The sequence below is a fragment of the Arachis ipaensis genome, chromosome B03, assembly GCF_000816755.2.
Source record: "Arachis ipaensis cultivar K30076 chromosome B03, Araip1.1, whole genome shotgun sequence".
Classification (NCBI taxonomy): domain Eukaryota; kingdom Viridiplantae; phylum Streptophyta; class Magnoliopsida; order Fabales; family Fabaceae; genus Arachis; species Arachis ipaensis.
In genome coordinates, this window is record NC_029787.2 from 117,506,182 (window position 1) to 117,518,039 (window position 11,858).

At 35.3% G+C, this 11,858-nt stretch overlaps 3 protein-coding genes across 5 annotated transcripts; 2 read left to right on the forward strand and 1 right to left on the reverse strand.

The window, feature by feature from the left end:
- Positions 85-2,985, forward strand: LOC107634651 (2,3-bisphosphoglycerate-dependent phosphoglycerate mutase-like). 3 transcript variants are annotated; one of them, XM_016338079.2, is made up of 9 exons: positions 85-191; positions 305-519; positions 625-860; positions 952-1,070; positions 1,167-1,323; positions 1,453-1,554; positions 1,667-1,786; positions 2,219-2,286; positions 2,376-2,985. In XM_016338079.2, exons 2-8 carry the CDS (start codon positions 309-311, stop codon positions 2,261-2,263), a joined length of 990 nt encoding a protein of 329 aa, XP_016193565.1. In that variant the 5' UTR covers positions 85-191; positions 305-308; the 3' UTR covers positions 2,264-2,286; positions 2,376-2,985. The 3 variants fall into 3 exon arrangements, with proteins under 3 accessions (XP_016193565.1, XP_020975049.1, XP_016193566.1); XM_021119390.1 differs by having other exon boundaries at positions 305-518; positions 630-860; XM_016338080.2 differs by lacking the exon at positions 1,453-1,554.
- On the forward strand, positions 4,006-7,723 carry LOC107633671 (type I inositol polyphosphate 5-phosphatase 5). Its single transcript, XM_016337276.2, has 10 exons — positions 4,006-4,528; positions 4,619-4,721; positions 4,808-4,882; positions 5,764-5,851; positions 5,950-6,054; positions 6,160-6,703; positions 6,807-7,000; positions 7,075-7,183; positions 7,270-7,418; positions 7,490-7,723. Exons 1-10 carry the CDS (start codon positions 4,364-4,366, stop codon positions 7,704-7,706), a joined length of 1,749 nt encoding a protein of 582 aa, XP_016192762.1. The 5' UTR covers positions 4,006-4,363; the 3' UTR covers positions 7,707-7,723.
- LOC107633669 (putative ETHYLENE INSENSITIVE 3-like 4 protein) lies at positions 7,860-9,648 on the reverse strand. Its single transcript, XM_016337275.2, has one exon. It carries the CDS (start codon positions 9,374-9,376, stop codon positions 8,015-8,017), a length of 1,362 nt encoding a protein of 453 aa, XP_016192761.2. The 5' UTR covers positions 9,377-9,648; the 3' UTR covers positions 7,860-8,014.

Here is an 11,858-nt window from a genome sequence, read left to right on the forward strand (position 1 = left end):
TGCAAACTATACAAAATAAAAAATGAATTAAAATTTATATATAAATATATTAAAACTGATTTGATTTGATGATTAATTTTTAATGTTTTATAGTCTCCGAATGAATTAGTTGAATGAATTCGTCTGTTTTTACATTTCAGCATTGCTCTTCTCCAAATTGGAGCTTGCGTCCGATCTTCGGCCCCAGCCTTGTCAGTACTCAGTATCTTGATTTCTCTTTCTCTACATTTATTGTTGTGGATTTACGATGTATAGTTAACAGTAATTAACATGCTTAAATTGATTTGAATTTAACGATCCCAAGATTCATGGCCGCTACTTTTCTAAACCACCCTTGGGGGCTTCAAGGTTCCTGCTGCATTCCCTCTTCTAGAATGTTCGCGTCTTCCTCTCTCCGATTCCCCTCCTCCTCTCTTTCATGGCACCGCCACAAGGTTCGTGGATCATCATCCTTTTCTGACGACCCCGCCGCATTCATCTCTGATGCTATTATCAGTTCTCACCGTCACGAATCACCTAGTAAGCATTCTTGAATTCTTGATTTTCTTATATCATGCAACAGAGGTATAATGCATTGCTTCGTAATATGTATCATTTGATTTTGATTTTGATTGTGTGGGATAGGTGAGAGTGAGAGTGAGAGTACTTTGATATTGATTCGTCATGGTGAATCCTTGTGGAACGAAAAGAACTTGTTCACTGGGTGCTGTGATGTGCCTTTAACAAGGAAGGGTGTGGAGGAAGCTATTGAAGCTGGTAAGAGGATCAGCTATATACCCATAGATATTATTTTCACTTCTGTCTTGATTCGAGCCAAGATGACCGCCATGCTTTCAATGACTCAGCACCACCAGAAGAAGGTGTTAACATAAATTACTTATTATTCTTCTTAAAATACTATTGGAATTTGGAACCTGGATTTCTTAATCAAATCAAATGTTTACTCTTCAGGTTCCAATAATCATCCATAATGAGAGTGAACAGGCAACTGCTTGGACTCGAATTTACAGTGAAAAAACTACAAAGCAGTCTATTCCAGTTATAACAGCTTGGCAGTTGAATGAAAGAATGTATGCAGAATTGCAGTTATTAATCTTTTTTATTTATCGCTTGTTTCCATACATACTAAGAGGATGGATGTGTCATTCCTTATGCTACTTCTATAGGTATGGGGAGTTACAGGGCCTTAACAAGCAGGAAACTGCCGAAAGATATGGGAAGGAGAAAGTGCACGAGTGGCGTCGCAGTTTTGATATTCCTCCTCCAAAGGGTGAGAGCTTGGAAATGTGTTCAGAGAGAGCTGTTGCCTATTTTAAAGATTTTGTAAGGGTGTCAATTTCTGCTGTCGTGTCAAAGTAAAATATTGGTTTCTATGACTTTGATATGTTTCTGGGAAATAAAACATTTTAATTTTCCATGAGAGCTGCTGATATTCAGAACCATGCATTGTAGATTGAACCCCACCTAAAATCTGGAAGGCATGTGATGGTTGCTGCTCATGGAAACTCATTGAGGTCTATTATAATGTACCTTGAAAAATTAACCTCTCAAGAGGTATCATACCTCAAGTTGCAACTATCTTATTTCTGTAATACTAATTTCTTTGTTTGAAATAATATAGGAATCATAGGATTAATTTCATCTTCACTTCTTCATGGCTAAACAGGTCATGAATTTAGAACTGTCAACAGGGGTACCATTGCTTTACATATACAAAGAGGGGAAGTTTATCAGTAGAGGCAGTCCTGTGGGGACTACAGAAGTTGGTGTTTATGCATATACTCAGGTATGATCACTTACCCTAATAATTAAATTGTTATTTACTTATTTACTATGATATCTATATGATGTATGCTATCGGGTCTTATGTCTTAGTTTGTCAGATCCCTCAATTTCTTCCATCGATTGACTTCATTTCTAGTTTTACTATAGTCTTCTAGAAAACCAAACAAGCTCTTTTACATGGTTTTCAATGTGCTTGTGTGCCATTATTGTCAAAGGAATGACCAACGATAGTTTTTTATTTGTTCTGTCTTTACATAAGTGATGGTATAGATGAGAGATATTCTTGCTATCTCAATCTCTTTTTCTTTGACTACTTTTGAGTTCTCTTTCTTATTTTATGGTGTCAGAATGTCCTGATTCACTTGCTATATCAATCTCTTTTGAACTGATATGCTATAATAGACCTGCTGTATGCTGCTGTTTGTGTCTACAGGGGTTAGCTGATTACAGACAGCAGTTTGATGAAATGTCACATTGATCCTTCATCACTTGAAAGTTCTGGTATGTAGTCTCATGCAAATTTCTCCAGTAAAATATCTAGTATTCCATACAGTCACTGATAATGAGTGTGCTCATATATATATTTGCAGGTATAGTTTTGTATGTTAACTTTTGGTGGGTGGCTTCATATTTTAGTTTCTAACAGTGGCGTTCTACACAATTAATCATCTTATGGCAGACCATTAGAAGAACTGGAAAATTATAGGAAGAAATTGATGAACCCCATGATAATTTAAAATCTGTGAAACTGAAACTTGGAAGCTGAATTCTTTTCTGCACTGCAGTAGTGCAGTCTTAACTCTAAAATGACTCTGGTTGGAGAGTGAGAGAGAGAGATAGTGAACAACTGGAAGTTGGTAATATAGCAATAGAATTTGAATGTGTCTGCCTGGAAGTGACTCATAGTTGCCATGTTTTAAGATTTTGAATCTAAGGTTTTTTATTGAAAACATTGTCAAACTAGGCAAAATATTTCTTAGAGCGGTATGGCTTGTGCCAGTTATAACTTGTGAGAGTGATTTTGCATTTGTTGCCACTTATCATCAAGTGGTCAAATTGCATTCTCCCGTTGGATTGTGCGGCCTTCGTCTTGTTCTTGTCTTCTAATCGATTTACTGTTTGAAGAAAACAACAAACAGGTTACAGGAATTCCTTAGTTGTATTATTATTGAGCTTAATATATATCTCTGACTTCATTTACAGAAAATAAAAGGGACTGAATGCATACTTTTTTACTCTCTGTATGTTCACTTTTAAATATTTATTTGATTTGAATTAACAAAAATGATTAAAATGTGGTGGAGTTATATAAAAAAAATTACATAATTATCTTTAGATTAGGACAATAATAATAATTCTCTTTTTAATTGCTTTATTCATTTATTCGCTTTTATCATTTATTTCATGTTGATTAGAGTACCAATAATAACGAGCATGATTGAAAAAATTAGTAATTAATTTGCTACGGGAACACTTTCTTTTCTTTTTTTTCTTGAAAAAGCAAAATTCTAGAAGTGGACAACAAATGAAGAAACAAAAAGTATTTAATTAAGTTTTGAAAGGCAACAACCCATTAGCTAACGACATACTTTTAAATGGAACTCAGGTAACGGCATACTTTTAAATGGAACTCAGGTTTGTGACAGCTGGGAAAAACCGTGAGAAACAAAAAAAAAGAGTTTTGAAAGACAAAATAAATAAAAGAATTGATTACATTCTTTTCTTAAGATTTTAGTAGATTGATTGCGACAACTTTTTATTTATTTGGAATTTAGATACGTCTTTTAAAAAAAGTACTTTTATTAAAAAAATAGTCAATTCAAAGTAATTCAAACGGACCATTAAATATTTTGGAAGAGTTTCCTTAGACATTTTGTGATTTGAATTTCATCTTGCAATACTTAGCCTGACATTACGTTATAATGTGGAGTGTATCTTCTAGATGTTTGTTTCAATTGATGTTGTCATGTGTGAATTTTTATTGCTTAATATCTTTTCTAGCATGTTTTTTATGAGAAAAAATTAATCAGAGAATTGATTTTCCATCAAATGTTCTAATTCCAATTCCATAAGTTCAGAGAAAAATAAAATAAAAAAAATAGAAAAAGAGAAATAGAGATATACTAATAATTATGTAATGATTTGTAATTAATTGAGTCATTATTATTATTATTATTAAAACAAAGAATTCAGTATATACCCCCATTCTATAATAGAAACAAGTAAATAACAATATTTGGGTGTGGAAAATGGAAGCATGTGTAATATTTGGTATATTTGTGAGTTGTTTATGGCCTCATCAGGGAAGAGCATAACCTGTTATGGGTATGAGGCCTCATCGTTAAGTTGTCCGAAAGTTGTGCAGCCAAAATCTGAGCCATTTGAAAACGGAAAACAGCAACATCCTAAACACATACAAAAATACGAGTGTGAAAGTTGTTGCAGGAGGCTCGTAGATGATGAGTTAGTTACATCGCGATCAATCTGGTGCATGTTAGCAGGGTGGAGGACTCAATATCATATATAATAATATAATCTTATAATGCATGCATGTTCCAAAACCCGAAGTAGCCAGTGAATGTCGTATTTTTACGCTGCTTGTTCCAATTCTACTTGTACCATTTCAAATGATAATAATTCTAAAATGACCAAAGCCAGCGATCCTTCCATCAGCCCTATCAGGCAAATCTCTGCAGCCTCTTCTCCCGATGTTACTACCAACAAGAATGACAAGAAAAAGAGGGTTCGTTCTACATATATTCCTGCATTATGCCTTCCTTCATTTCTTATAATTTCTTATCTTCATTTATTTTATTGTTTTATTTGGTTCAAGTCTCTCTTTCCCAAGATTTTCGGTTCAAAGAGAACTGGGAGAGGCTCAGACGATGATGCTTTCACCAAGCCACATGAGGAAGGAGATCAAGGAGTTACTCTCGGTAATTTCTTTTTCACTTTTCTTTTTCTCTTTTTTGTCATCGTTGCTTTAATTTTTCTTTCATGAATGTTCTTTTCGTGTCCAAAGATTTGGAGAAGAAGATTGAATTCGGAAGAAAATCTTTCATGGAAGTATCTCCCTTCATGAGAAAAAGCTTCTCAGGTATGCATATATATTAATGTTGCATGCACTTAATTTGTAGCATAAAAAATTTTTTTACATTCCCTGAAACTCTTTTTATATATTCAAATTTTGTGGCTTGAATTTACATTGAGAAACTTTTGGGACAATGCTACGTTCTGGATCATCCAACTCGTATATAGTCCCAAGTACTTGGCAAGATATTTGTAGCTTACCTAACAAAAAAAGAATATTGGCTATTAGGAAGAATATTTTGTGATCAAGGGGGAAAAGGAAATCTTTTATTTGTTGTTTAGATATTTTTTTTCCGGCAACAATAGGGCAATAGCTAATAAAGAGTAAATAATCAAATTCATCTCTCAAAGATTATTTTTTTTTAAATTAATTCTCAAAATTTTTTTTAATCAAATTCGTCCTTCAGATATTTTCAATTAGTTACGGTAATCCTTTTACATTTTCGTTGTTGATTACTCAAAATTTATTAATGTAGCACGTTAAGTGACACTATATTGATCATAGTATACTCATAGCTGTCCTAATTGACGATTAACATGCTAAGTTTATGCAATTAGATCAAATTAATTTCAAATTGAGTAAAACTTTGAGACATTGAAATTCTTCAAATTAGAATTGATTTGATCTAATTTTATAAATTTATCATGTTAGCACTTAATTAGTATTGTCAAATGCCTATTATAGTAGTCACAAAAAAAGATGTCTATTGTAGTGTCACTTAAAGTGTCACATCTACAAATTTTGATACCATGAACACCAAAAGTGAGAGAGAGACTAATGTGGCTAACTTAAAATATTTGGAGGACAAATTTGATACTCATTGCAATTATGATTAGTCAAGATAATGGGAATAAAGCATGACCTTAGTTACTTATATGTGCTGACAGAAAGGGAGACTAGCCCAGGAATCGAAGGCCTAAATTTGTCTACTTTTGAACGACCTATGGGTCCAGAAACTGAAAGACAGAGTTTTAGGTTTGGTATTTTTCTTCGCCTATTGTAGTGAGATTAGAAGCTCGTGTTAGTAAGACATCTGTTTATAATAAATTAATAATAACTGGGAATGCATGTAGGATATTTGTTGCAACTTGGAATGTAGGAGGAAAGTCGCCAAACTATGATCTGAACCTTCAAGATTTCTTGCTGGTGGAGGGCTCTGCAGATGTATATGTATTGGGGTGAGTTTACAGTTACATCATGCTTGGTGGCAAGGCAAGAAACTAATAAGTAAAACTTTGAATTGAGTTCGCTGACATATGTGATTGTGTCTGTGTTTGATTAAGATTTCAAGAAATAGTTCCTCTTAGCGCTGGGAATGTATTGGTAATTGAAGACAATGAACCGGCAGCAAAGTGGTTAACATTGATAAGTCAGGCACTAAACAGGCCAAGAAACGAGCACAATGATTCGTATGATTCGAACCTGAAGAACTCGAGGGAGTTGAAGGGGCCTACAAGTCTGAACTTTTTTCAGAAGTCGTCACTGAAAGTTGTGAGTAAGAGCTTCAGGGCAGAGGGTAGCTGCCTCCTTAAGGCATGTAATTGTCCAGTGGAATCTCCAATCAGCAGAGACAGAAGGAGGGGGAGAAAGTTTAGTGACCCTGTTAGTAAGATAGATAATGAGATTCATGGTGAGACTAGCATGGAAGAGTTGCTCTCCATTGCAGAGATACCAATGAATTCCCAAAACAAGTACTCCCTTATATCAAGTAAGCAAATGGTTGGCATTTTTCTTACTGTATGGGCTAAAAACGAGTTGGTACCTCATATTGGCCATCTTAGAATAGATACTATTGGAAGAGGAATCATGGGTTGCCTAGGTAACAAGGTACATATGTATGCAAATTCATAATCATAATTAATCATATTGAGTTTTCCAAAACTAATAAATAAATAATAGTAGTGCATGTGAAATGATAATTGGTTTGCAGGGGTGTATATCAATGAGCATGACAATACACCAAACAAGCTTTTGTTTCATCTGTAGTCACTTGGCTTCTGGGGAGAAAGAAGGTGATGAGATAAAGAGGAATGCTGATGTAGCTGAGATCCTCAAAGGGATACAGTTCCCTAGGATTTGCAAGAACCCTTGTGCTAAAGCCCCTGAAAAGATTGTTGACCATGAGTAAGTAGTATTTCTATTATTATACTAATTTTTTAGTTGTAAATTCTCCTGTTTAATATCTGCATCTTCTGCAGACGAATAATATGGCTAGGTGATTTGAACTATCGGGTGGCTTTGAGTTATGAGGAAACAAGGACCCTCTTGGAGGATAATGACTGGGACACATTGTTAGAGAAAGATCAAGTGAGTATAGTATATATGCTTCCTAGTCCTCGCATAACATTATTATTACTTTTGATTCTACTGACTTGTATACATGTTTTCCTCAGTTGAACATGGAAAGAGAGGCAGGAAGGGTGTTCAATGGATTCCAAGAGGGAAGGATCGTATTTGCACCAACTTACAAGTATTCTCAAAATTCAGATTCCTATGCCGGAGAGACGGTCAAATCCAAGAGAAAACGCAGAACTCCAGCATGGTACTACTATAAATATTGATATTGAATGAAGAAATCCATTCCGATAACCACTTATGTTGAATAATTTTCAGGTGTGATAGAATACTATGGCGTGGTAAAGGCATTGAACAACTATCATATATACGAGGAGAGTCAAGGTTCTCTGACCACAGGCCTGTTTGTGCTATCTTCTCTGTGGATGTGGAAGTTAGAAATAGAAACAACAGGTTCAGGAAGGGTTACTCCTACGCTCACCCAAGACTTGAATTCGAAGACGTAATACCTCAAAGACATAGTTTCTATGATTAATTCAATCTAATATCAAACTTGTATATTTTCTTAGGAACTATAGAACAACGATATTTCATTTCAAAATTATTCTTTAATTCATTACTTCTCTCTTTCTCCAATGTGTTTATATATAACAGTAAAGCAGAACAAGAAAGCAATACAATCATGTTATGCAAACAAACCATATAACTTTTTTATACTTTCTTCCGATTATATTAATTACTAGATCGATAAGAATATACAGTACAATTATAATTAGTGGGTACGCCATAAGTCCCAGACTGAGGTTGATTCGAGCTCTTGTGTGATCTGTTGCGGTGGTGGATTTAGATTAAGTTCAAGGCTTCAAGCATGTTATTCTTGTTATCTCCTCCTGCTTCCAAGTGGAGTTCTGATGATGCATGCAATCCAAGATCTTCGTGAATGCCAGCATTCAAACTGAAGAGTCCATAGTCTTGTGGTATGGTGGCACCCGCTGCAGTCTCAGCCAACTCATAGGCAACAAGATCTTCGTTCCCAAAATGATTATTATCATCATGGTACCATGCTAGGTCCATGTTCATCAAATCATCCAATAATTTGGTGTCATCATCAAGAACATGGGGTTGTTCCGTGCGGTAGGCACATAGGGACTCATGGTTCATCCTTGAGTTCTTGTCCGGGAACCCCATGCACAACTCACTCTGCGGACACTCAGCGTTTTGACATGCATACATCTGCTTACTATTGTTATCGTCAATATCAGCACCACCATCATCGAAATCAAACACACTACTCTTCCTCTTGGAGGTTTCAGTGGATGATGGGGATGGTGGAGTGATTTGTGAGAGGGATTGTTGGTGGTTGACAACCTTGGACCACGTGGCAGTGTCTTTGGCAGTCATCTTGGCTTGCAGGGTCTTGGAGTGAGCCACCAAGCTTCTAAGCTTATCGAGATCAGGAGACATGTGCTTGATGACGGCAGCCAAGACGGAAACCTTCCATGCCTTCTTGAGGTCATGGGGCTTCCTATAAGGGGGCGGGCCTTGTTGCTGGGCCAGAAGGCCCTGCTCACCCCACCATAGCTCGTTGCCTTTGGGCCACCACGGAGGAGCCAGCCCTCTGTCAAGAGGGTACCTTCTCTGCGGTGGCACACAGTGCTGCATCAACGCGGAGAGGAGAGAACCCAGGGTAGTATCCTGGAGTTCATTCAAGAGATGCATGGAGGAACTTGCATACAAGTCACCATTTTCGTGATCCAGTAATCCTGATGGAAGGTACTTGGAGATGGCGAGGGGAGCGCTCTGATCAAACTTAACTTGGTCCTTCCACCATTCGCGGAGGCTCTCAGAGGAGCCAGTGATGGGCTTTCCCTTCTCAGTGACGATGCCGTAGACGAAGCCCTGACCGTTGCAGACTTGCATGATCTTGACCATGTACTTGAGGATGGAGTCCTGAGCACGTGCCATCTTCTTCCTCCTCGAGGCTTCTTCTTGGTCATCGTGCTTAGGACGCTTTTCCTTCAGCTTCTGGAGCAGCATGCGGTCCTTCCACATGCGCTTCTTCAGCTCTTCGTAGTCCACGCCCTCTACGTCCATTTCTTCTTCGTGTATCTGCACCATGCTAGTTTGGTAGGTAGAAGAGATGAGAGAAAGAGATGGAATAATGTGGTTAAAGTAAGAGAGGGTTATATATATAGATACGTGCATGAGAAGCTAAGGTAGTGGGAATGGCGGTGATGGAAGTAGAATGGCTGGTGCGTTAAGGAAATGAAGAAATTAGAGAAGCTTAGGAAATTCAACCAATAAATACGACAAGAGATTAGAACGAAACAAGACAAGAGAGTGTGTGAAGTGGGAGATTGACGACGAAATCATGTAGCGCCTGACGCGTGTGCACCGTGTGAACCTGTATACTATATATCTTAAGACTTAATAAAGAACAAAGTGGAACTCCCCAGTGACTATTTTGTATTATTGTCATGTTGATGAGTTGTGGAGCCTGTGGCTGTGGGCATGGAGGAGACGGAGAATTAATTAATATTGCATGTGTGTTGCCAACGACGTCATCATCAGCGTGCACCATCCACTGGCTCTTAGCACTCTCGACTGGTCCTTTGTGTTTCACATAACGCCCATCTAGAAATTTCCTGAGCTTAGACAAACTCCAAGTGAAGTTCTCCCAATATTTTAAGGAGATGGCTGGATGGATATTATAATTAAATTAAACCTTGATTTTTTTGGTCAACCCTTTCTGGGAAAATGGTCTTGGCGGTGTTACGCTTCTTTTTTTTTTTTTTCAAGTTAAAAGTGAGTTTTGAATTTGAGACTGATTTTTAAAAGAGAATTGAAAGATTATATTATTTCAGTTATAGTTCATTGAAGAGTGTTATGAAAACTTATTTATACGAGAAATTTTTGCAAATCAAAACTCAAGGACTTGAAAACATGATCTGGATTTATGTGCAGTTATGGTAGTCTATTCTGTTGTTTACTACAGATATAAAGTATACAGGACAGGGAGTTTCTATCTTTATCGACTTGCAAAATAAATATGAGAGAATAACTGCTTAGCCTGGTTGCTACTTAGGGAGATAAAAAAAAGTTTTATATATTAATTATTGTAATAATTAATAAATATTAAATAAAATAAATTTTGATTATTTTTTATTAATATTTTTTAGTTATTAAATATTTTTTATTAAAAAATAAGAAGAAAAGAAAGAAGGCTGTGATTATGGTCGCTTTGCAATTCATTTACACTCTTCTTTATTGAATATTGATATATCCTTTTGGAGAAAAAGGTTATGACCGGTCATAATACAGTCATAACGAAATAATTACATGTTAAAGTATACAAATCTTCATTTATCAATATCTGTACTCGGCGCATGCAAATTTGGAGTCTTTTAAATTTGTTTTCTTAACTTTGCGTTCTTTTCGCAGGAGGAAGGACAGAAAAGACAAAAGCTTACAAGACATTTGATTCTATTTCTAATTGTGAAGGTTTATTAATGTCTTAAAAAAAGGAAGTTAAATCTATAACTTTCTTTGTTATAACTCAAATGAGATAATCTTCTCATACTTATTTTGAGATTGCAAATTTGAGTTTTTCTATTTTTGGTTAAAAAAAATTTATAACTTTTTTTTTTAATTTGTTTACTTTAACTTTAAATTAAATTTAAAATTTATTAACTATTGAGTATGTCAAGTTAATATTTTAGGAGATAATTTTATTTTATCTCTTTATAATTGATCAGACATTAAGCAAATTCTTTACTTTTAGTTACTGTAATTTCTGTGAAATAGATAAAGTAGGAGACACTTTTATTTTATCTAATTTTAATAAAAAAAATAGAAAAAAAATAGAAAAGAGAGAATGATACAACCATGTATCCTATTTCAGTCACCATGTGCAATGTGACCTACATCCAATTTCCATTACAATAATGGTAAAATTTTTATTATCTTTTACAAATGTTACAATCACTAATTTTTTAGAATTCTATTCAATCCTATCTGGGACAAACAAACCAAACTTTTACCCAAGCTTAATTTAGCTAGGTTCACTCTTAAACTTTCATCCATTAAGTGTTTATCCAACTTAGTAAGAAAATCTTTTAAGATCATGAATAAAAAACAGAAATACATACAAAAGAGTTTGACATAATTTTTTGGCTTTTTCAAGATAACTTTCTTTACCTTTTCTTTCAATGACTTTTACTGATACCTCACTAATTACCTTTTTTCATTGAAAAGAAATAACAAAAGATGAATACTGAAAAATAAAAAATTTAATATGAAACCATAAAGGAGAAAAAGATTAAACTCAAAAGCTATGAGAACCCAAACAGTGTGCTCACTCTCCTTATTTCAATTTTTGACCGTTTACTCTTTCTAAAAAAAGAGTAAAGCTTCCAAAACTTGAACTAAGTTAAACACCTTTGGCTTGTTCTTCTTCCCCAAATATCAGAGCAGCAACGCAAAGAAGAGATGGGACAGCAGTAGTGATTAGAGTTGGCATGCATCGAGTGATTAGAGTTGGCATGCATCGTTACCTAGCTGCTTCTCTTTTTTTCTTTTTCATTTGGCTTTAAGGATTTGAGTCATTCATCAATTCTTTAGCTCCAAATTTTGTTTTTGACCTTTGATTTGTAGTAGTGATTCATAACCTCCATTTTTTCCATCTTAT